This window comes from Penicillium samsonianum (genome assembly GCF_028829775.1).
Source record: "Penicillium samsonianum strain IBT 33392 chromosome Unknown utg000002l_segment0_segment0, whole genome shotgun sequence".
NCBI classification, from domain to species: domain Eukaryota; kingdom Fungi; phylum Ascomycota; class Eurotiomycetes; order Eurotiales; family Aspergillaceae; genus Penicillium; species Penicillium samsonianum.
In genome coordinates this window covers 1,691,550-1,715,731 of record NW_026643260.1, presented here as the reverse complement: position 1 = coordinate 1,715,731, position 24,182 = coordinate 1,691,550, and the positions used below count along the sequence as shown (strand labels likewise).

The 24,182-nt window shown below is 49.4% G+C and overlaps 9 protein-coding genes across 9 annotated transcripts; 2 read left to right on the top strand and 7 right to left on the bottom strand.

Annotated features, from left to right (window-relative positions):
- Nucleotides 1-13: 13 nt before the first annotated feature.
- N7471_002504 (ribonuclease H-like domain-containing protein) lies at nt 14-828 on the top strand (the record flags this gene model as incomplete). The annotated part of the gene is made up of 2 exons (XM_057275224.1): nt 14-332; nt 407-828. The coding sequence occupies 2 exons, from the start codon at nt 14-16 to the stop codon at nt 826-828; spliced, it is 741 nt and encodes a 246-aa protein (XP_057139862.1).
- An 830-nt stretch (nt 829-1,658) lies between these two features.
- N7471_002503 (ABC transporter ABCE) lies at nt 1,659-3,911 on the bottom strand (the record flags this gene model as incomplete). The annotated part of the gene is made up of 9 exons (XM_057275223.1): nt 1,659-1,682; nt 1,754-2,529; nt 2,618-2,823; nt 2,885-2,981; nt 3,034-3,195; nt 3,252-3,654; nt 3,709-3,720; nt 3,806-3,830; nt 3,892-3,911. 9 exons carry the CDS (start codon nt 3,909-3,911, stop codon nt 1,659-1,661), a joined length of 1,725 nt encoding a protein of 574 aa, XP_057139861.1.
- Nucleotides 3,912-4,979: 1,068 nt separating this feature from the next.
- On the top strand, nt 4,980-9,489 carry N7471_002502 (chromatin-remodeling ATPase CHD1; the record flags this gene model as incomplete). Its single annotated transcript, XM_057275222.1, has 2 exons — nt 4,980-9,313; nt 9,366-9,489. The coding sequence occupies 2 exons, from the start codon at nt 4,980-4,982 to the stop codon at nt 9,487-9,489; spliced, it is 4,458 nt and encodes a 1,485-aa protein (XP_057139860.1).
- A 1,482-nt stretch (nt 9,490-10,971) lies between these two features.
- Nucleotides 10,972-12,235, bottom strand: N7471_002501 (C2H2-type zinc finger protein; the record flags this gene model as incomplete). The annotated part of the gene is made up of 2 exons (XM_057275221.1): nt 10,972-11,606; nt 11,689-12,235. The coding sequence occupies 2 exons, from the start codon at nt 12,233-12,235 to the stop codon at nt 10,972-10,974; spliced, it is 1,182 nt and encodes a 393-aa protein (XP_057139859.1).
- A 592-nt stretch (nt 12,236-12,827) lies between these two features.
- Nucleotides 12,828-13,929, bottom strand: N7471_002500 (aldo/keto reductase family protein; the record flags this gene model as incomplete). Its single annotated transcript, XM_057275220.1, has 3 exons — nt 12,828-13,308; nt 13,389-13,821; nt 13,878-13,929. 3 exons carry the CDS (start codon nt 13,927-13,929, stop codon nt 12,828-12,830), a joined length of 966 nt encoding a protein of 321 aa, XP_057139858.1.
- Nucleotides 13,930-14,552: 623 nt separating this feature from the next.
- Nucleotides 14,553-15,314, bottom strand: N7471_002499 (uncharacterized protein; the record flags this gene model as incomplete). Its single annotated transcript, XM_057275219.1, has 2 exons — nt 14,553-15,107; nt 15,168-15,314. The coding sequence occupies 2 exons, from the start codon at nt 15,312-15,314 to the stop codon at nt 14,553-14,555; spliced, it is 702 nt and encodes a 233-aa protein (XP_057139857.1).
- A 763-nt stretch (nt 15,315-16,077) lies between these two features.
- Nucleotides 16,078-17,247, bottom strand: N7471_002498 (uncharacterized protein; the record flags this gene model as incomplete). The annotated part of the gene is made up of 4 exons (XM_057275218.1): nt 16,078-16,116; nt 16,184-16,276; nt 16,332-16,546; nt 16,620-17,247. The coding sequence occupies 4 exons, from the start codon at nt 17,245-17,247 to the stop codon at nt 16,078-16,080; spliced, it is 975 nt and encodes a 324-aa protein (XP_057139856.1).
- A 3,634-nt stretch (nt 17,248-20,881) lies between these two features.
- Nucleotides 20,882-21,714, bottom strand: N7471_002497 (uncharacterized protein; the record flags this gene model as incomplete). The annotated part of the gene is made up of 2 exons (XM_057275217.1): nt 20,882-21,057; nt 21,117-21,714. 2 exons carry the CDS (start codon nt 21,712-21,714, stop codon nt 20,882-20,884), a joined length of 774 nt encoding a protein of 257 aa, XP_057139855.1.
- A 792-nt stretch (nt 21,715-22,506) lies between these two features.
- Nucleotides 22,507-24,066, bottom strand: N7471_002496 (U4/U6-U5 snRNP complex subunit PRP31; the record flags this gene model as incomplete). Its single annotated transcript, XM_057275216.1, has 1 exon — nt 22,507-24,066. The coding sequence occupies one exon, from the start codon at nt 24,064-24,066 to the stop codon at nt 22,507-22,509; it is 1,560 nt and encodes a 519-aa protein (XP_057139854.1).
- Nucleotides 24,067-24,182: the final 116 nt, after the last annotated feature.

Sequence of the window (24,182 nt, the reverse complement as noted above, 5' to 3'; positions counted from 1 at the left end):
CATGTCCATAAAAATGGCTAGTTACCATGTTACTCCCCCATTATCAAGGGAGCACCTACCTCGAGAATTCTGCTACAAATATGGCTTTTTCGCACATGGAGAGGAAGAAGTAGAAAACGAAGCACCCGACTTCGGTATGGCCCCGAAGGAGCATAATAAGCTCCGAGTCGGCACCGGTCGTGCGACTCCAACAAAGTTCGAACCACCAAGACTGGGTGTTGATATGCCCCAGTCACTCTTCGCACCTAGCGTTTCAGTCAAGGAGACACCGCGGCCACATGAGTTTATCCGTCGCACCAACAACCACACCCAATATCTGGTCTACGCGAGTGGTACATGTCTAGACAACGGCCGAGCGAACCGGACAGCCGGTTGCTCCGTTGTTTTCGGATCCTCCATCCCCCAGGCAAACGCTATTTGAGCTTTCCCCTCGAGAACCAAGGACCGACTGGCAAGAAACACGCGCAAACGAGCAACAGAGCCGAGCTACGCGCCGTTGTTGCAGCCTTGCGATTCCAATGGTGGCATGCAGAAGGGTCTGATATGCTGATAGCAACCCATTCCAGATATGTGGTGGATGGTATTGCAATGTGCCTACAGAAATGGATCCAGAACGGTTGGAAGACGCATATGGGGGCACCAGTTGAGAACCAGGACCTCTGGCGTTGTCTGCTCGGAGAGATCGAACGAGCAGATGATTCTGCGATCCGCGTGCAGTTCTGGCATATTCCGAAGGAATGGAACCTAGTGGCTCATCGCCACGCCAAAGCTGCTGCTGGTGATGACGGATGTGACGGGTTCAGCGATACCATTGACATTCTGGGTTGAAAGGGAATGCTAACGCTCCCTTATTGGGATTTGATGACACAGGAACATGCTCTAAAGAAATTGAATTCAATGCGAATTTTTTTAAAAAATAGGAAAGCATCTGCACAACAATGGGTTGAAAACTAACTATCTACACGTAGAGGCATTGAACCTGGCAGCTTTTCAGCAGTCACCTGTTCCATGCCATCCCCAGTCTGAAAACAACCTGATCACCAATCCATTCGGACGCGACATCCATCTTTAAACAAATCATAAAATTCATGGAAGAGCTTTTTTTTGGAACCCAAACCCTCCAACCTAATGCAAACATAAGAACTCCGTTGGAACAATAAACCATGCCGAACCGAATCCACCATTAAAATTTAACAGGTGCTAGTGAAAGATCTGTAGACATGTGTTCCCAACCGGGGGCCGATGACTCTGGATATGTTAAATAAACCCATAGCAAATCAAGGCAGGTTGCAAGGCGAATAACGATATAGGCATTTGTTGATAGACCGACGAATGGCAACAGGTCGCAGAAGTAAATGAGCGTACTAGACCAGGGATAGCAGGGCGTGAAGCAGGTCACTACCTTTTAGTCGGGGTCACTGTTGCCATTTAAATCGTCGTCATCACCATCGTCGTCCGAGAGACCGTCATCGGCACCGGAAGAGGGCCCGGCGCGGTGACGGCATCCCTTGCCCTGAACCGCCGAGGCTCTGCAAACGCCTGGGATCCCCATTAACCACATGATCTTCCAATCGCCACGGCGCCTGTTGCGCCGCTGCTCATAGTCGCGGCCATCATGTTTGTGACGGCGGCGACGATGCTCGTTGTGAACGCCCTTTTCAGTTCTCTTCTTCCAAGAAGTACTGTTGAATGTAGTTAGCACAGTATTTATAAATGGAATTGATAGCATCCATGGATGAGGTAGAAAACTTACGTAGTTGCCTGCCAGCTTCTGCTCCTGGTCCATTTGACTTTTGTACTTGTTGATACGAGGGCGGTAGCTGTTGGGGTCACGACGGAAAGTGACATCCAAGCTCTTCAAGAACCTGTTGCAACCACCGACCAGAGACTCGGGTGTCTGGGCACGAGCGTCCACGGATGGCTGGCCATCGAAGACGATGACACGATCAGCCAGGTAGGTGGCCATGATGAAATCGTGCTCGACAATGAAAGCGGTCTTCTTGGTGTGCATAATGAAACGCTTGATGACACGAGCAGCGATCATACGCTGCTCGGAGTCCAGGTAGGCACTAGGCTCGTCAATCAGGTAGATATCAGCGGGCATACCCAGAGCCAAGACAATAGCGACACGCTGCAATTCACCACCGGACAGGTTCTGAACCTCCTGGTCGATGAAGTCATCCATCTTAAGGGGCTTGTAGACATCAGTCTGGAACTGAGGAGACAGGAAAGCAGTCTTGATACGCTTGAAGAAGAGTTGGCGCACGGTACCGGTGAACTTGGGAGTGATCTTCTGGGGCTTCATGCTGATGTTCATCTTGGGGACGGAGATAAGGCCATCGGGCTTCAATGCACCAGCAAGCATCTTACAGAAAGTAGTCTTTCCAGTTCCGTTCTCACCCATCATGACGACAATTTCAGAGTCAGTGAACTTTCCGGCATCAACCTTCAGGTGGAAGTCACCCAGAGTCTTCTCCATCGAGGGATAGGCGAAGGCACGATCCTTGTCCGCAATGAACTCCTCACCAGCTTCGGCAAGACGGAAAGAGAGATTCCTCACGGAATCGCAGGTTCTCAGTAGGGATATGGCCGTCCAAGAAGATGTTGATGCCCTCACGGACGGAGGAAGGCAGAGTGACGACACCGTAAACAGCAGGACGACCATACAACACGCAAATGAAGTCGGACAAGTAATCGAGGACGGCCAAATCGTGCTCGACAACAATGACATAGTCATCGGGGCGGAGGAGGCTGCGGATCGTGCGGGCAGCAGCCAGACGCTGCTTAACATCGAGATATGAGGAAGGCTCGTCGAACATGTACCTATATTAGTATTAGTAACGGACAGGACTGAGTGGCATGAATATAAGAAGGAAGAACATACACGTCGGCCTTCTGCACGCAAACCAGACCAATGGCAAAACGCTGAAGCTCACCACCCGAAAGGTGACCGATATCACGCTGCGCAACTTGTCTCAGCTCTGGACGAAGATTAGCAAGTGAACTCGGAAATATTGGAGTACGGAAACGCACCGAGAACGTCCATAATATCCTCCTCATTACCCAGCGCAGCGCGCGCCGAGATAAGCGCCTGCACCTGTTGGATAGGTCCCTTGACAGCACGGGGAATCTGATCGACATATTGAGGCTTCACAACCGCCTTCAAGTTGTCTTCCAGAATCTTGGTGAAGTAGTCTATCACAGTTAGCAACGTCGAATAGAGACCGTGGTACCTGGGCTATGTTGCTTACTCTGCAAATCGGAACCACGGAAGTACTTCAGGATTTCCTCCCAGTCGGGAGGGTTGTCATAACGACCGAGGTTAGGCTTCAGCTTGCCACTGAGAATCTTCAACGCGGTACTCTTTCCGATACCGTTTGTTCCAACCAGACCGAGAACCTGACCGGGGCGGGGCATGGGAAGTCGGTGGAGCTTGAAGCTGTTGGCCGAGTAGCGATGGGTGACTTGGGTCTCGAGGTTGGTGGGCAAGTTGATGATATGGATGGCTCCGAATGGGCACTTCTTGGGGCAGATACCACAACCAATGCACAGGCGCTCGGAGATGAAGGCGATCTTAGAAGTGGAATCGACCTCAATGCAAAGCTTGCCTGAGCGGACCACGGGGCAAGACTTCTTGCACTCTTGACGACATTTCTGCAACTAATTAGCCTCCGTGAAGACCACAAGATATTATCTCGAATCGCGTACCTTCGGTTTGCACTGTAAAGTTGGAAAGATGTGGTGTGAGCCAGGCATTCATGAACCGGGGAGAAAATCTTATTAGTGGGGGTATTTCGCGACGAACCTTGTCACTGTTGATGATCGCAATACTATAGAGAGAAATATACCGTTAGCTAGTGACATGGCACTTCAAAGGCTCAGGGAACATACCGAGTAAGCTTGTCAGACATGGTGGGTGGCGTGGTTCAAAGAAACCGTGTGTATGAAGCGGATTGAAAAAAAGAATCAGCACCAAGTGGAGGTGGGGTGGAAGGTTGAAATTGGCCGAATAAGCGCTGTCGCAGGTAAATAAATTGGGCTCAGCAAAAGCACCAAGTGTCTCTGCGCAGACTCGACGAGAAATAAGACAGGAAGAAACACTACTATCAACGAACGAGGGGCGGCAGAATTGAATGCACTTTGCTTTCTGTGGGCTGTGATGCCTTAGGCCACAGCTGCGTCACTTATTTATCAAGGCGGTGATTGGCTGTTAGACTTTGGCTCGGATTGGTGGTTTATCCGAGATCCGCGAGCCACGTGATAAGCCGTCGTGTCAGGCGCCAAGCGAATACGCTAGACCCAATAAGGTCAAGCTTTATTGCTGCCTAATAGATCAGGTGTCAACTTTCCCTGCAAACCAAACCGAAGCAAACCCTCCAGTCAGTCCCCAACTCTTAGTTCTTCCAAGTCTCTCGTCTCCTCCTCCCCCAAGATTCCAGCTTCACGCCTCCCCCCACCATTTACTTTCCCACATTGATCGACAGATCCCCCGCCTTCGGGGTCACCACGCTATGGAGTGTAAGTGATTTTATCTTTTCCTCAAGCACAGACGTGCCGACCGAAGCATTCGCCGCGGTACTTCTCCGCGCTTGTCGACCCACTGCCCGAATCCTTGAATATCTCTATTCTGTTCCGATCGGGACAGTTTTCGACTGTCGTTGATCAAGCAGCGTGTCACTGCCTTCTCTGAGTCTGGTTGTGTGTACCAATCTGTCCATTGCTTTGGCTTCCAGCCTGGCCGCGTCCATCCCACCCGTTATCAAAAAACATACTCTTTCATCAAAGTCAATATCCTGTCCCATTCTGCTAGATTTTAGGCTCCATTTGAGCGCAATTTGGGTCGCGTGCCATTGTTTTACCTGTCCCTGTCTCTTTCATGCCTCTCCTAGCCCGAATCGAGCTTCAATGCTGACTGCCCCTCGGTAATAGCCTCTGGCATGGTGATCCCATCTGCTCAGGAACCTCCTTCTACCTCCACCATGTCTAATGGCTACCCTATTTCGCCCGTCGGCGACGATACCCACATGGATGGCGATGCGGTAACCCAACGTGAGCGCAGTCCATCCGAGCCCATGGAGTCTCACCCCGTCTCCGAGTCCTCCCCCGAACCCGATGCCGCGGACGACTCATATGACGGCGCGTCTGCCGATTCAGATGCAGAAGATGAGGACGTAGCGGAGGACAACAGCGATTATGACGCCAACACATACAGCCGTGAAAACTCTTCATCCCCTCACCCCGACCGCGGTGCGAAGCGCAAATCGTCGCCGGTTAGCGAAACCGACCTAATCAGACAAAATCCTGATCTGTATGGACTTCGACGAAGTGGTCGCGCTCGCACGACGCGCCATCTCGCCGACTCATCTGATTCAGACTCGGATGATGTTGCACCCCGTACTAAGCGTCGGCGCAAAGATCCATCCCAACAGCCATCTAAGGCCTCCCGATCGGCTACTGTGTCGTCCCTATCCGAGTCGGACAGTGATGAGTATGGTGGAAAGAGTGCTCGTGCTAGCAAAGCAAGAAGGCGACGTCTGCAACAAACCACTAGCTATGAGCCCTCATTGAACGAGGTCCGCTTCTCAACGCGAACCGCCAAGAAGGTGTCAAATTACAACGAGGACGATGAGGAAGACGAAGCCATGTTTGAAGAAGACCCAGATGATCTTCCACCGAACTACTGGGCGGAGAGTTATGTGGAGGACACTCGCCCCGCTGTCGACGTCGTCCTGAATCACCGCCTGAAGGAGGGCGTCGACCCCAAAGCTCCTGATCTCGACCGCAACGACTTTGAGTTTTGTATCAAGTGGCAGGACAAATCACACTATCATGCTACATGGGAAAGCAATGAATCTATTATTAACTTCCGCAGCACGCGACGCGTGGATAATTATGCTCGGAAGGTGCTCAATGAGGATATTCGGTTGCAGTATAGTGTCGGCGCCCCTCCTGAAGACCGCGAAAAGTGGAACCTCGATCGCGAACGAGACGTTGAGGCCATAGAGGACTACAAAAAGGTTGAACGAGTCATTGGTGTACGTGATGGCGAGGATGGTACCACGGAATACCTTGTCAAATGGAAACGTCTCTTCTATGATTCCTGTACTTGGGAGCCCGAGGACCTGGTTAGTGAGATTGCACAGCGTGAGATTGACCGATTCTTGGACCGCACCGCTCGACAACCCATCTCCGACAAGAACGAGATAAATGTTGCCACGCGTAAATCCTTCGAGCCCATCCATGGAACCCCTAGTTTCTTGCAGAATGGAGAACTCAAGGACTTCCAAGTCAAAGGTCTAAACTTCTTGGCTTTCAATTGGGTCAGGGGTCGCAATGTGGTTTTAGCAGATGAGATGGGTCTCGGAAAGACTGTACAAACTGTCTCATTCATCAACTGGATGCGCCATATCAGGCGGCAGCAAGGGCCATTCATTGTCATCGTTCCCTTGTCTACTATGCCAGCATGGGCTGATACCTTTGATCACTGGACACCGGACCTCAACTACGTTGTTTACAACGGTAGTGAAAAGGCGCGCTCCATTTTGCGCGATTATGAATTGATGGTCGATGGGAATCCCAAACGTCCAAAGTTCCACGTTCTGTTGACAACTTACGAGTATGCAATGAATGATTCACCGTTCCTCGGCCAATTCAAGTGGCAATTCATGGCAGTGGATGAGGCACACCGTCTCAAGAATCGCGATTCACAACTTTACATGAAGTTGTTCGAATGGAAATGCCAGGCACGCCTCTTGATTACTGGTACCCCAATCCAAAACAACCTTGCTGAGCTCTCTGCACTAATGGATTTCCTCAATCCGGGCCTCATTGAAGTCGATGTCGACATGGATTTGAATTCCGAGGCAGCTTCTCAAAAACTTGCGGAATTAACTAACGCCATTCAACCTTACATGTTGCGGCGTACCAAGTCCAAGGTCGAGTCGGATCTTCCCCCAAAGACTGAGAAAATCATTCGAGTGGAGCTCTCCGATGTCCAATTGGAATATTACAAGAACATCTTGACGAAAAACTACGCTGCGCTAAACGACGGGAACAGGGGGGTGAAGCAGTCTCTTCTGAACATCATGATGGAATTGAAAAAGGCTAGCAACCACCCATTTATGTTCCCCAACGCAGAAGCAAAGATTTTGCAAGGCAGTAGTCGTCGAGAAGATATCCTTCGAGCCATGATCACCAGCAGTGGAAAGATGATGCTTCTCGATCAACTCCTCCGCAAGTTGAGCGTTGATGGCCATCGAGTTCTGATATTCTGTCAGATGGTTGGCATGCTGAACATCCTGAGTGAGTATATGGAGTACCGTGGTTACAAATATCAACGGCTTGATGGAACTATCCCGTCTGCCGCCCGTCGCTTGGCAATTGAGCATTACAATGCTCCTGGTAGCACCGACTTTGCATTCCTTCTTTCAACACGCGCAGGTGGTCTCGGTATCAACCTTATGACTGCAGACACTGTCGTTCTGTTTGATTCGGATTGGAACCCCCAGGCTGATTTGCAGGCTATGGCGCGTGCTCATCGAATCGGTCAAACAAGACCCGTCAGCGTTTACCGCCTTGTGTCGAAGGATACAATCGAAGAAGAAGTCATTGAAAGAGCGCGCAACAAGCTCTTGCTCGAGTTCATCACCATCCAGCGTGGTGTTACGGACAAAGAAGCCTCGGAGATGCAAAACAAGATGGCTCGCGTGGTTGCCGAGCCTAATTCCACAGACGATATCTCTCGGATCCTCAAGCGCCGCGGTCAGAAGATGTTCGAACAAACCGACAACCAGAAGAAACTGGAGCAGCTTGATATCGATTCAGTCCTTGCAAACGCAGAATTGCACCAAACTGAAGAGGCCGAGCAAATCCAAGCCGACGGTGGTGAAGAATTCTTGAAAGCGTTCGACTTCGTCGACATCAAAGTTGACGATCTCACATGGGACGATATCATTCCCAAGGAACAGCTCGAAGTGCTCAAGGCCGAGGAAAAGCGCAAAGATGATGACCATTATCTTGCTGAAGTCATTGAGCAAAATCGACCCCGCAAGCGCCACGCCCCCACCGACACGACAGATTCACGAGAGGAACGCAAGGCGAAACGACTCGCAAGAGCTCAAGTCAATATCGACGATGGCGAGGAAGAGAGTGCCTCGTTGGACCCCAAGCGGCCCCTCGGAGAAAAAGAATACCGTGCGCTTTCTCGAGCTTTCCTTCGCTACGGCGATCTGGATGACTCTGAAGAGCTCATTCTCGAGGATGCCAGGTTACAAACTCGCGATCGGGGCACCGTTCGTGATGCTCTTCATGAAATTACCGACAAGGCAAACTCGCTTGTCCAAGCAAGTCTGGATCAATTAGAGGCCATGAAGCAATCTGGTAGGAACCCTACGAAGAAAGAGCAGAAGGCCGTCTTGTTCGACCATCACGGTGTCAAGCGACTCAATGCATGGACTATCGTTGAGCGTCCACCGGATATGCGCCTTATCCGAAGCATCATCAAATCCTTGGCTGATTTCAGGACATTCCGGCTCCCTGAAGCTACCAAATTGGCGGACTACAGCTGCCAGTGGGGTGCGCGTGAAGACGGAATGCTTCTTGTGGGTATCGCTCGCCATGGATTTGGTGCATGGACCCAGATTCGCGATGACACTGAGCTTGGTCTCGGCGACAAGTTCTTCCTCGAGGAACACCGAGTGGAGCGAAAGACACAACGCCTGCAGACCGAGGAGAAGGCAACAAAGTCACCGGGCGCTGTCCACCTTGTTCGACGAGCTGAATACCTCATGTCTGTTCTGAGAAACAAGTACAATAACAATGCTACAGCAAGAAGGGCAGTCGACAATCATCACCGCAACAATAAGCGTGGCTCACGGGTTTCCGGTAGTGGCAGTGTCTCCGCCTCTCCGGCGCCCTCGAGCTCTCGCAGGCCTGAGAATCCCCGCAAGGGCCACCGCGAATCGGATCGATCACGGCCCCGCCCCCACACGCATGGCAGCCGGGAGGGAGACCGTCATAATACTCCCAGCCATGACTCTCGTCCACGCCATCGTCTATCTGACGCCTCCAATGACGAGCTTCGTCGCCGCAAAGGTCATGAGAATGGTGGTTCTAATAAAGAAGACATGGCGTTCATGTTCTTCAAGCCTATCGTTGCCAATTTGAAGCAAGTGTCAATGATCACTGCCAAAAATTACCCAAGCAAAAACGAGCGGGCCCAGAAACTCCGTCTTACCCTTGTGAAGATTGGAGAATTCATTCGCAATACTCTGGAGGGCTCGCAATCGATGCCCTCCTTGGAGGTCCGACTCTGGTAAGTTTCTTTACTATCATTTCACCTTTTCACGTTCTAACTTTACTTTCAGGGATTACGTTTCACTCAACTACTGGCCGAACAAAGACGCCAGTGGTGCTAAGCTGCAGCAGATGTTCAATAAGGTCATGGAAGCCAGCAAAGCTTCCAAGGCTTCTAATGGCAGCTCGGCTTGAGGAGTTCCGTATCTCATCCGCACAATGGGTACAGGTGTTCTTTGTTTCAGTTCAACTTCACTTTAGCACGGTTTGATGACATGCATGTTCAGCGTTTCTGATATCAGATATCTACCTATCCTTTTTCTTTTCTTTTTTTTTTTTTGATGATAGACACTCAGCGTATTTTTTTTTGCGATCTCCGCTCCCTCTACTCTCTCCACAATGTTCCCACTCACATCTTGAACTACGTTATTTCGGTATTCTTGCATTGGACTCACGTTCTTGGAGTCGTTGTTATTGTCATGTTCTTCAGACATCTCGCACAATTCCTTGAACTATCTAACCCCATCAAGGTGACCTCCGTCTCTCTCTTTTGCTCTTTGTTCGTTGAAGGTACATATGGATGCAACTTGTGGCATTGCGAATGGCGTCGACTTCTTTGCGTGAGCCCCAAAAGCACAGAAAGAAGAATTTTCGAAATGAGCATGACCTACGGTCTTGGATGATCACTGCATGGCGTGTTTGGGGGTTTCTTTTTTTTCAATGTTTTCCAATGGGGGAGTTTTGGTCTGGCTCTCCATGGTCTTTTTTTTTGCCTGGATTGAGCCACTCATATCATATCCCCTTTGCTTTAGTTTGCTTTTCTTGTATGCCGTGAGCATACCAGGATTTCTTCCTATGAAGGCATCCGTAATCAAAGGCAGTTTGTTTTCTTTCTCAGCACATGTATCTTATGGAGTGGCTGTCACGGTGTCGACTGATTTTATCTTCCTGGGCTCATTCAGTGGAGAGCGTGTTATTTGACATCCTTCGATTTTATTTCTGGTTAGAAGCAACGTAAGACCAGGGTCCTTTGGCATCAGTATGAATTATCATTCAAGACTAAGTATTTGTAAACCACTGCATATACACGCCAGGGCGTAGGTGGTTGACCTCGAACAAAAGTATCCAGATCTATCAATCCACATACATCTACATGTGCTTATGAAAGCTCCTACATCTAGCTGGCTCATGCTTGGCAGGCCCCGAGGGACCAGAGAGACTGAAAAGAAAATAAAGATGCCCTATAGGACGATATACGTGCCTATTCACGACTGTGACATGGACTCTTCTATCTAGCCTTGTGTTATAATACCCAGATGAAAAGAAAATCATGATTATTGACAATATAATTGTTGTCATCACCCATAGTGGTGAGCTGTCATTGAACAAGCGAGGCCTGCGAGCCATACCAAAAAGAAAGAAAAGAAAAGGCTATTCATACATTCCGTTGCAGGACACCTCTTTTCTGCCTAGGTTTGAAAATACAAATAAAAAAACACATTCACCAACGCCATGCACGCCGGGATATGAGGGACAACAGATGAAACGGTAACTGCAAAGTGACACATTACTGAGACCAAGCTAACCGAGCATGGCTCCAGGGGAGAGAAATTTGAGAAGAAAAGGAGGAGCAAAGTAGAGGGAGGAGAGAGAAGAGAGAAATGAAAGACAAGGCAGCTAAGTGTTGCCCTCGATAGTCGGCACCTCTGCCGACTTCGCCAGCTGCTCCTGTTGATTTTGGAACTGCTGCTGCTGCTGCTGCAACTTTTCAAGGCTAGTCGTTAGGTGTGCAGGGGGTACCGAGCCGACCATAGCGCTGAACAGCCCAATCTCTGCGTCAATGAGGTCGTCAAAAATAGCCTCCTTCTCGCGCCATGCACGCTCGCGCTGCGGGCGAATTGTCTCCCACTCGGCTTGCAGCTGTGTAGCCTCCTTGCCAGCCCATGCGATCTGTCGACGGAGAAGACGGTAGAGGTCGCGCGGGGGTAGGGCGAGCTCCGATTCGTCGAAGTCGAGCTCTGGGCCAAACTCCGGCATCGAGGTCTCTTCGGGATCGTGTGCGTCGGTCGTGATGATGGGGGTTGGCACAATAGTGATTGCTTCGGTGTGTGGCTCAGACTCAGTTCCCGGCTCCCTGGGCTGGGTCAGCTTCAAGCGGATGCGTTGCAGCTTCGAGGCTGGGGTGCCAGTAGTGCTGCCCGGGGTGCCGTGGACTTTTGAGATGGAGTCAATTGGGCGCATGGTGTCGGTCTCGTGAACAGAGCGCATGTGCTTGGTTAGGGCGTCAGAGCGGGTAAAGTTGCGGTCACATTCTGTACTTTATTGTTAGTATTCGAGATCTATTATCATCATACCCCGTTTGGAGGGCTCGAGCCTGGGTCTGAGACAACGTACCTGGTAGAGTGCAGTAGAATGGCTTCTCGCGGGTGTGACTTCTCATATGTGCGCGCAGGGCATAAGCACTAGCATGCGTTTGACCTTTGCGGGTGCAATCGGTCCACTCACACGAGTACCGCTTCTGTCGGCTCCCGATGTGCTCGTTGTGGAGGTGCTGCACCAACCCATCCATGTTGCCGAGGTCGCCAGCATTGCATCCATCCCATCGGCAAATAGTGACCTGGTCAGTGCTCTGGCCACTATAGTCTTCTTCTTGATTGGTGCCAAGGAGAGTAAGGATGCTTGGGGAGTTTGGGATATCGCCGGAGCTATCGGAGGAAATTGAGGCAGTCGGGGAGGGAGGTGGTTGGTTTTCGTCTTGGGCTGAGGAAAGAGGAGTCTGCCGGTCCCAGGACGCGACGCCGGTGCGGCGACGCTTGGAGGGCGGCATGTTGGACATCGAGGGCGAATGCGCGCGGCTTTCATGTTTCATTGATTCATGATCTGAAGTCTCGAGAGATCCCACCGAGGATAAAGGAGAACCGGGAGAGTCTCGTGAAGCCATTGTGGATGGTATAGCTCGTACAGAAAAAGTGAAGTGGCAACAGACAAATTGGATCTATTAGCTACGACGTAGATGTCGCGCGAGGGAGGCCATCGTATCACATCACGTGTTCAGCCGTGTAGTATGAGTTGTGGTCACGTGATCGACCGCGAGCTGGTCACAACTGAACACCCATTCTCTTCCTCTTTCTTCCTCCATTGTCCTTACATGTATTGGTTGATGCAGATTTTGTCTTCATCATGCTATTTATCATTTCCTAGAATCTTATGTTGATTCATTTACTGATGCACAGACCTCCTCTCTATTAGTGGACCACACTGACCCAATGGTAAGCTCGCCTTTGCCCTCTGTACACCCTACCCTATATAATGAACTCTACGCAACACCAAATATCTTCAATTGCCCTGAATACTACATGATGATCATATTGAATTTGCAATCCTGACAATCACCTATTACATGTGAGATTGTTTGTTGACTCTTCTACACTTGATCTGACCTATACAACAAAACAACCCTTGGCATTACACACATCTCTCATTTTTGCTACGATCCAAGTCTAATGAATATAAAGATATCTCGCAGGAACTCCCTAGTATCGAGGCCCAGAAACCGTGTGTTCCTCCAAAATAGCATCAATCTCAGCCATCTCGGAATCCGTCAGCGCCTGTGCACCGCCCATGTTCTGAACCACCTTGTCCTTCGTAGTACCGCCAGGAATGGGAATAATAGTAGGCATGCCGGGCTTGTCACTCTTGGTCCGGATCCATGCCAGTGCAATCTGAGCAGGGGCAACACCTTTGCGAGTAGCAAGGTCCTTGACCTCGTTGATGAGCTTCAGGTTGTGTTTGAAGTTCTCTTCCTGGAACCGGGACATGTGGCGCCGAATATCATCGTGGGGGATATCGGCCAGCGAGGTCACGGTTCCGGTCAGAACACCTCGGCCGAGTGGCGAGTAAGCGATAACGGGAATGTCGAGCTCCGCACAGGTTTTGGCAATGTCATTATCGAGGATATCGGTAGACCATAAGGACATTTCAGCCTCAACAGCAGCAATTGGGTGCACCTTGTGTCTAGAGAAGCAGTTAGAGTTGAGTTTGTCCATAGGAAGACGAAGACCATAAAATCAGAAAGATATTGTAGAGGCACATACGCTCGGCGGATCGTCGCGGCATCAACCTCGCTCAATCCAATTCCTCCAATCTTCCCCTCCTTGACATACTCTGCGAGGACCTTGATGGTCTGCTCAACCGGGAAGGCGGGGTCTTGTCGCGCGCATTCAAAAATGTCAAGCTTCTTCTTGCCATCAAGCAGACGCAGACATTCGTCCACGCTACGACGGATGTTCTCCTCCGAGCCATCCACGGCAAGCTCACCCTTTTTCAAGCCACCCTTGACACTGAGAACGACCTTGTCTGCGTTCTCGGGATACTTGGTGAAGTACTTGTTGAGCAGGTGCAGGGAGTTGTACTCCGGAGTGCCGTACAGCTCGCCAGCGTTCCAGAAGTTGGCACCCAGTTCCAGGGTAGTGTTAAGTGTCTCAAAGCACACCTCATGTGATGGAGGCTGCGCGTTCCAGGTCATTCCTGATTTTATGGTTAGCAAAATGCCGGCCAATTGTGGTGTTTGGGGGGAATCGCACTCATCGTGCCATAGCCAATGGCACCGACTTCCTTTCCAAGTAGAGAAGGCATGATTAGATATAAAAGATGAGTGTGAAAACTTTAGTGAGATGAGATAGTTGGTTGAATGTTGAACTTGGTGGGTTGTGACGAGCCTTTTATGTTTTCGAGATAGTGCCCCGCCGTCGGGTTAGATTTGTCGCAGTTAAGGACATTCCCAGGTTGTTACCGCGAGCTTCGGGCGATCACTTCGTCCGTCTAAATAAACCCTCACGTTAATGACTCCGTCTCCGAACTTCTCGTCTGCGCTCCGGGCATAGCCTGCGGATTTGTATTGCTGATCTCCGGGGTTGTGCTCGGAACGAACACGGAATTAAGGGAGTTTAGCGTTCAAACCCCATCCGGGGGACTATACGGTGGATACAGTGGCGATTGATGTCATGCAAATATTAGGAAACACATAGAAATGATTGTTGAAAGCATGATATTTTGGATTTGCCTGTATTCTAAGACCACATGCCTCAAAACGCGTTTTGCGTATGACTATAACCTCCTAATGAGATATAAAATAGAACTAAATCCAATATAGTAGTACATAGTATAGAATCAAAGACAAGCATTGGTTTTCAAGTTCGCATTTTCCAGAATCAATATTCCTTCATTCCCTTCATTCTTCCTAGAATTTGATATTTTCATCACAGGAAGTTCTCCACTCCAACCTCATCAGAGCTGTTAATCCTATCGCTGAGTCGATGCGCCAGTTCCTTATACACAGCATCAAAGATAGCAGGTAAATCATCAGCTGTAATTTTATTACCCCACTTCCAACCGTGTCCAACCTGGATGTTCTCGACCGGTCTGGTGTGGTTGTGTATGTTTTTGACGGTATGGGTGTATTCCGCCGGATTGCTGCTATCAGTGGGCGTGTAGCTGGTGGAGCTCGAGTAGACAATGTGCGTTGTTTGTGTTGGAATGTTCTCCAAGTCTTGCTTGGTCTCGACGCTGGCAGTGGGCGTGTAGCTGGTGGAGCTCGAGTAGACAATGTGCGTTGTTTGTGTTGGCATGTTCTCCAAGTCTTGCTCGGTCTCGACTCTGGCAGTGGGCGTGGCTGTTGGTGTTGCAGTTGCAGTTGTAGTTGCGGATCGAGTTGGTGTTGCGGTTGGTGTTAGGGTCGGGGTTGCAGTTGGTCCTTGCAGGCCCAATCCTTGCAGGAGATCATGGAGGTACTTCTGGGTGTCTGGGATAAGTCTCTGTGCTTATGTTAGCCGTGTGTTCTTTCAATGATAGAATGCCATGTCTGAGTGACTAACCGGTGATCGAAGTTCAAGATTTCCAGCTTGTCCTTTTTCCATCTTTTCATCTGTCTGGTGGATTGGATGCGCGCTGACAGTAGACACTGCTAGCAGTGCCACCAACAGGACTGAGAGCCATGATGCCCTTGAAGTAACTTGCGACATATTGTATGGATTGAAGCGTATGTGGTGATCAAGTGGTGGGTACCGGAAAATGGGATACTTCCCTGATAATAGGGAACAGGTAAATCTCACGGGTCGCAACTGTTATAAGATTCAACGCCTGAGAGGCTGGGTCTACGACCCTATTTTTGGGACTGAAATTACCGAAATGCCAGTCTCTTTCAATTATTTGGAATGAGGGTTCATAGTACTTGAATGCCGATGTTTATATCTCTGGTGCATCTTCCTCTTTTTTCTTCTAAGTCAATTCAAATTTTGCTATCTCAGCTGAGATAGTTGGAGGAAACTGTTCGTCTTATGAACTTGTCTTGATACTATAGAAAACAAATGTTCCTTGAGCAAAGTGTGCCTTCGTGGATCTAGGGGCCTATGTCAATCCTTAGTAATGATAGAACACATTCCAGCAACAAACTCTCCTGCGAATCAAGTGCACCCTTGTTTGATCACAATGATTCTGCCAAGAAGAATGGACTCGCTGGAACAGTAATTTAAAGCGACTGGAATGAGGGAGTGATACTGTCCCATGCTTGCATGCTATTCTGTCTCAACTTGTACCCTATGCAACTTATGCCGAATCACCATGTCCTTCTTTTTTACAGTCTTCCAGAATAGTTATCAAAAATAAAAATTACATTGTGATTGGGGGCTGGCATGGATTTCTTCAATGTTCAAATTGTTGAAGAAATCGTTCATAATAAAACACTATTGACCCTGGGCTTGATGTTCGCTCCATTCCAATAAAACCCTATACACCGTCATTGAAGGTATAAGAGTTTGTCCATCTCTGTAAATAATCGTAAGCCACTGTCCCTGGCTGCTCAGGCTTATAATACATATTCATTGAAACTTACCTTATCATAAGGTTTGGACGAGTCGCAGAACCGTAGATCTGTCGCAAGACGGATGACATTGTCCGGATCGTTGTTGACAGTGGAAGCGTGGATCTTGAACAAAGTGTCAGTATAATCAGGCATTCCGTGTAAAGAATGAGCAGCTCACCATATGAGGCTTGTGCAACACCGCATCACCCGCCTCATACGCCGACACCATCCATCGTCGACCATGCTCCCGAGCGAACTCAGTAGGGAACTCTGAAAGCAGACCCGTGGACATCATATTCGAGTTGAAAGCCGACTTGGCCTCTTCATCGGTCATCCCAGCCTGCTTCGCTTTGGTATAGAAGGCTTCTTCCATTTCAATTCCAATTTTGTCACCTGTTGCGCAAACCCAATGAGTATACAAACTTTTCTCCAAGAAAATTTGATCAAAGACAGGGCCAAAACGAACCATTTTCCAAGTAGATCAATCCACCCCCATTGAGCTTGATATCCCCCATGGGAACCCAAGCAGTGATACTCGTCGGGTCTCCATATCGCAAGAAGATCTGATCATAGTGCACGCCAATTGGCTTCGATCCAGGGAGATTATTCCTGAGAAGTGTGCGGCGCAAGCTCAATGTATTATTTCCCCAATCAGAGAACCGCGCAATGAAATCATACAGCGCTGGATGGTTACAGAACTTGTTCGCGTACCAGTCCTGGTAGTGTGCATCGAGAGCAAGGTCAACAAAGGCCGCTGCTCGCTCACCACCGGGCCTGCCGTTCCCGCCAATGTGGCCGGCTCCAATGCCAGGGTAGTCTAAATGGTTTTTGGCGGGGTCGAAGACACCTTCGACGGGTGCTGTGCCGGGCTTCAGGACTCCCGTTGATTCCAGGGAGGAGAAGTACGCATTGCGGGCGGCCAGGACGTCCTCACGGGGGAGGATTCCTTTCAGTAAGAGGTATCCATCCTTGTCGTATCTCTTGCGGAGCTCTTCGAGGGGGAGGGCTGGGTCTGAGGGGCGAAGGAGGGTGGCATTCTCTGATGTCAAGGGGCCGTCGTTGACTGCAAGGTTGTCTACTTCGACGCCGACCATGGTGGATGTGATAAGGAAGTTCAATTCAGATATTGGGATTGGGATTTAGGAGAAAGTGTTCCAGTAGCTGGGATAGATGAGACGGTGCCATTTTGTATCCTTCGCACGCCGGTTATCCGTGGTCATGGAGGGGTCTTGTATGAGCATCAAGTAGAGAAACATCCAACCAGAAGCCAGATAAATCGACGCTGACACTGATACCCCGCCTAGTTTGATTGTATGACTGCATTGGTGTCAAGAGGGTTGGAGATGCAATAGTAAAGAGTAATATTCCCCGCTAATTGGGGAGGAGATCATTACCCTTTTTAACGAAATGTGGAGGCGCCAGTGTGTTCATCCCGGGGAAAGTTGCTCTTTTGCTTTTCCGAAGTTCTCTTCCACAAATGTGTTATCCTATTGAAATGTTTGAAATTATATGGAGCATAACTATTTTCGAAGTAAACTCCAATTTCTACTCTGGAGGCGGTGATACAGATGTGTCCTTGGAATCGTACTACAAAGGAGATCTGTGGAGAAACAATGTACATAGTCGATTCCGATGGGAGCAATGTGACAAGGTGACAACATTAGTGACGCAGATGCGAGAGGTGACCAGCGCGGTGATGCAGAGGCGAGTTGTGAATGCCTGACTAATTAGGCACCAATCAGGCATCCAACGGTCCTAAACTCCGAAGCCCGCAAAGACGTTTCCTGTACGTCAAGTGAGGCTGATGCAGGAATCTAGCCAGCTCGATGCTTGGCTATCATCTGAAGTTATAGCGTGGCCTCCCCTTCGGGACTAATGGCAGGGGACCACCAATCCGGCAACAGTCCGCTTTTGTCCTCGGCCAGCATCAAGAATCGAGTAAAGCGTGCCTCTTCATCCTTTGCAATGCTAAATAATCTGGCGACATAGCGATTGCCGCCATATATTTAGTCATCCTTGATTCGCAAGGGGCAAACAGCCATGAGTATCTTGTAAACGTCTTTCTCTGGTGTCTCTATTCTTGGCCATCATTCAAAGTTATAGGATGGTCTCCCCTTCCGGCACTCTTCCAGGGCCACTCCCGTAGGCCTCAGCAGATTGCATATTGAAATGCCCAAGATTCAACTACCAGTCTTCGCGCAGCCAGTGTAACTTCCAAGCATGCGCAACTGCATGGGGATCAACGGGTTCCCCATCAAGGCCTTCGAAGAAACTGATGGCATTGTAAATGGCAAACCAACCTTGGGTGCTGTGTCTCATAACAGGCCAAGAAGGCACGCAACATCTTATCGTGGAGAATCTTTCACGAGCTGAGTGAGCTGCTCAAGTCCGTCGTTGCCCATGGAGGGGATGGGCCGATATTCCGCCAGCTCACTTGGTCAGGTTCCGAGAACACAAGTTGTTGCGAGAGGTTCATTGTCGTTTCCCTCCAGGGCCGTATGAAGCTGGTGTCCGTCCAACAGCCCAATGACCTCACGGAAGGCAGAGTGAGCGCATGCCCCCTAGTATGCAAAGACCTCAGCTGGAAGCCCATAAGGGCAGATGTTATGACAATGCTCAAGGTCATCCGGGCCGCTCTATTTATGTTCAATGTTTGGAACACGGTTGGGTCGGAGACAGGAAATAGCCCATTTCTCTTCTTCTCTAACGACATACAACATATGATACGGAGACCGAGAGAGAGAAGAACAAACGAGGATAGTCAAAGTACCTCCATGCCATAGGCCTTGTTGCATGTGTTGCATTTTTCGGTGGATGGGGTGGGTCTGCCATCATTAAAGCTAAATAATGCGCTTCAGCGATGGATTCAGTCAATAACGTCTTCTTCTGTTTTCCATGTGCACTTACTTGCAGTGATAGTCACTGGCGTAATGATTTGCGAGTTTCTGATCCCTTGAGGCAAGAGGTACCCCTAATCATCGTCCTAAGGGATTTTCAAGTGCTCAGTAGCCATTAGTGGCCCCAGAAAGCTCTGGAAGATGAGTGCTCTAGCCGTCTCGTCCTGTAGCTCGCCTAAGGATAAGACACTGCCTAATGCCACTTGAACGGTATCAGTGTCTCTGATTGTCCTCCATAACAAAGCTGTGCCACGCACCCGTGTCCTTTCCTCCCAGCTGAACTAGGTTCCATGGATGATAGACTGCTGGGCTTGGGTTGTAATCCCATGGCCTTGGTAGGAAGCCAGCTCCCCGTTCTGACATTGTAGCGGTGCACGAAGGCCGGCCGGTCTTGAAGTGCCTCTTCACACGGACCCCATTCTGCCACACGGACACAATGGTTTTATGAAGGAATTTTGAAAAGAAGAGAGTGGGAGATGAGAGATAAGTGATGAACATGTGAGAGAAGAGAGAGTGAGGAAGGAGAGTGAGGAAGGAGGAGGCTGAGGCAGCCAGGCCACCAACAATATTTATAACAAACACCAAGCGTAGACATCTGATGGTGTTCTTGTTATTAATCAGAAACACCTAGGGTAGATGATCCCACATCTTGGAGACGAAATTATATATGTAAGTATGTAGTAACCCGCACCTTGTTAGGAACTCATTTCTAACATATCACTCATGTGGAGGAACGTCAATATATGTGAATAGTTTGACTTTGTAGGTCTGGGATGTCCTTTTGGTGCTGAGATTATAACTATCTGTATATAAACTGATCATAGGTAGATAGTGTGTAATACACGTAGCATCTACGTGTAGAGGAAGCAAGAAGTGGTCTGTAAATTGCTAAAGATAAGAGCAGTCTCACTGCCATGAAGCCATTCATATATCTTCATGAGGACAAAGCAACAAAGCTACGAAGGGATTCATCTGGCAAACTGAGTAGGCAGCAAGCCTTAATGCAACAGGGTGTACTGCTTGTTGCTGGGATAATATCATATCCTGTTAGCTATCCTAATTGAGACAGTCTTCAGTGCCTTAGTTTCTGAACGAATATAGATAAGGTTTCGTTACAACCACCTCCTGAAAATCAATACTAATTTGCCTTTAGACCCCGCGCCACCTGCACGAATAACCTCCGCAAGCACTATGCGGATAAGCATGCGGATATTACATTGGAGAGTACCGGGGGCGCCTAAGCCTCCAAAATGAACACGATGTCATGGGTAAGTTAGAACACTTTTAGTACACACTTTCTACCGGTATTTTCTAGAGAAGTGTGACTCAACGATGGATCTCAGTGGAGAAATAATGGTGGCATCCACGATGAATGAGAACGGACGGACGAGGAGAGGGGAGGAAAGAGAAGAGAAGAGGAATGTATCGTAGGGCAGTTTGTATACAGAAGCGCCCACCAAGGAACAGATCAACTTCATATCTTGCGTATTCTCTATCACCTTTTACTCACTTCACTGGTAGATGATCAGTAGCCTCACGTTTGGGGGAGGGTTTCGGGTCAAGGAGATCAAGCTTAACCTTCAAGCTCCGGGCGCAGTACTTTTGGCGTGCATGTCTTCATTCCAAATCTGGCTTATTTCCATCCTTTCAAGGGATTTTAATTTGGTTTTATCCAGCATTAAGCTGGTATGAAGGAAGTAAGGGAGTATAGGAAGTTTGTGTTGTATAGATAAAATGCTGTACATGAAGATATATAGGCCCATAATGTCATGCCGTTCTAGACTCCAGTCAAATGCAATAATCTAATCTTGCTAAATGCCAACCATGCTCTTTATACTGCATCTTCCGTCCAATCACTCAGCTTCCAGGACTGCACTCCATCCTCAATACTCAACTTCAGCGTAGTGAACCGAATCTCCTCATACATCGTTGTAGCAGCCGCTCTTGCTTGAGCATGCCAAGGCCCACGACCGCCGAGTCTAGCATCATTTCGACTGCGCCAAATGCCTGGATGAATTGGTCAGCCACGAGTCAGAATAACCGAAGTAGAATAGTTTAATACTCACAAGTTGCCAGATTCCGATGCTTGTCATTCTTCGCCCCAAACCAATACTTCAACAACCCCCCACTGGCAATGGCCTCCTGGTGCGAATGCGCATCGAGGTCATAAAGACGGTCCGAGTCGATATCCGGCAAGAGTATTGACCGGAAAATAACAACGTAGTACGACTGCGATGTCCATGTGTGGTCCTCTATCTGTGAGAAATCTCTCAACAAATCAAATACCTCGGTCCAATTGAATGATTCCGTGTATTCAGCGGTGGCATAGTCATCGCGGATAGGTTTGAGATATGCCAATGCCAATGCGAAGAGTCGGTCTTGTCTTTCTAGTGCAGAAATGTCCAGCAGATGGGGTACGCTGTTGTAGGGCGATGCAATGAGTCGCGTGTCTGTTTCTGTATCTGGGTATTGCCTCTCGAGCTGCAATTGCAGTTGCAATGCTGCGGCAGCTTCAAATCTCAGGGGATCGAATTCTGTGGTGACATGGCTATGATGCACCAGTCGAGTCAGGCTTGGGACTTTTTGTTCTTTGCCCTTGCCTGGGAGGCTTTTGGTAGCTGGGACTGGGTTGCTGAGGACCGGGTTGGCTATGGTAAATGTCATGCTTTAAGGTCTCTGTGGATCTCACTTGGCGACGACATAAAAGATTCTAAGTTGGAGGGAAATAAGAAATTAAAGCCAAGCAGCACAAGAAATAATATCGGCAAAAATTCGGAATGGGAGGCGAATCTGAGTTTTATATAGACAAAATTTTATACGATATACGCAATATCACAAAGAAATTTGCAGAAGACAGTTTATATACATTATCCTGACCGCTATATCAATGCTGTACCACATTCCAGGGTGATTGTGTGCTGGGCACGACAGTCACGCAATGTGGGCGAATTTGAGATTTAGAGTTACCGTGATTGTTCCTTTTAGGTAGTTGGTCTGGTCTATTAAGTCTAGTACTAGGTCTACTACTAGCATCCAATCTATATTAACTCAAAGGATTCCAAGGTTGAGTCCTGCTCCCAATTAGTATTCTTTATCGAAGAATCATGAAACATCCACGTGCTGTGGATAAGCCCTAAACCGTTGAGTATCCCAAAAGTCCCGTCCTTTGAGCCAATTTCCCTGAGATGGTGCAATTCTTGGCAAACCCCAGAGACCCCCGAAACCCCAGAAAAAATCATTTTTCTCTTTTTACTTATTTTGGTTTAATGAAATAGGGGTATTCTTTTTTTTTAAGCTAATGTGATTTTGAAGTCTGTCGTTCAGATCTAATGTACAATCGGTTTGGTATCACGTAAATCATAGAAGCTCAGGCCTTCTGATATTCCCCTTGAAACGCCGTCAAAATGCTAGGACCCGATAAAAGCAATCAAGCAAATGGGAAAGACATATGAACTCTCAACGCTTGGGTGGAGGGCCCATCTTGCCCTCGCCCGTATCAGCCTTCCTCTTGAGTGGGATAGCAGGCACCTTGAAGCCGCCATTCTCGCCACCCTGGGAATTGCCAGGATTCTGGTTAGGGGCTTGCGTGAAAGTCCCAGACTTAAACCACCGATTTTCCTCCGCATCGCGCTTGCGCTTCAGTTCCGCTTGCACCTTCGGATCGACCAGTTCCAGGCCTTGAACGGGTGTGAATGCGATAGTACTGGAGGTACCAGCGGCGCCAGGTAGAGACGATCCGACACCAGATGCACGAATACCTCGTGCCTGAAGAACGCTTGCAGTGCCACTGGCACCGCCCTGGCCAAAGCCACGCAACGACGAAGCAGTGCCGCTAGCGGGGGTGTTTGTGCCCCAGCCCTTGTTGCTCTTGCTGAGTCGGGCACGGGTGCGCTGGTCGATCTGGGTTGCGCGGATGCGACCATCGTCCTGTTGGCCCAGCATACCCAAGCCAACGGTTCCAGAGCCCGTGCCGTAGCCCACCTCCGACTCCTCCTTGCCGAATGCAAGACGATTCTGGGCCTTCCGTAGTTCGGTCATAGCGACAGCTTCCTTGGCCTTTCGGGCCCGCCAACCACCTCGCTTTCTGGAGGGTTTGTCATCGGGCGCAGGGAGGGCCTTTGTACCGGCGTTTGGCGCAGACTCGGTCAGTTTCTCGAGTCGCGTGTAGCATTGTTGCTTGAGTTCTTCGCCCAGAGAGCCGTCCTTGGCGTAATTGGAGACATCCGCGCGGGTAGCGAGTACCATCTTGGCCGCAACAATTCGAATTCCTTGTTTTCTGAGATCCAGAGGAACCTCTTGGAGAAGTGGGGAGTCGTAGAGGAAACCTTGCGCTCGGACACCGTGATTAGTCGCAAAGCCCAGTCCTTCTGATCGGCGTGATCCTTGTGCACCCAAATTGCAAGATGGGATCTTAGCTAGTTCAAGCAAGCCACCTGTTTGGTTGAGGAACTGTGCAGCCGTTTCGGCTCCGATGAGGGCTGCCAGGTTAGGGGCGATCTGGTTCATGCGAGACTGGATGCTAGCGGTAAGAGTAGCGCGCTCATGATCAAGCTTCAAAATCCTCTCACATGTATCGAGAACCAGCTTGAGCTCGGACTCGGTCATCTCTCGGCCTTTGGTGATAGTTGCTTCCATCGCAACCGCCATCAGAGACGGCCCGTCCAAGACCGACTTAAGCGGGACACCAACCATGTTCTCCGACGATGTGGACAATGCCTTAATGTCGTTGAAGGGGCCATTTTGAATGACAGCAACAGTCTTGGCGTATTTTATGGGAGTAGTCACGAGTCTTTCGAGCTCGGGGAATCGGATGGAGTAATGGTCGCGAAGGACTTTGTGTAGGCGTGTAAGCTCGTCGGCGGTAGAAATAGAGCGATCAAAGTCGTTGGAAACCCCAGCGCCTTCTTTGGAGTCTTCCAGTTGCTCGGGCTCTTCGTCGACTTCCTCGCCTTCGCCGACATCGAAGTCCTCGTCCTCATCCTCAAAGTCGCGTAGAAGCTCTTCGGCGGTCGACATTTTGACTCAGAAGTTGTGCGACAGGTCCGATCCCGTAGATAAGTGCGTGTGATCGTGGTCCCAGAACGCCACTGGGTAAACTAGAAAGAGAGCAATGATATTCCCAAAGTCTTAAG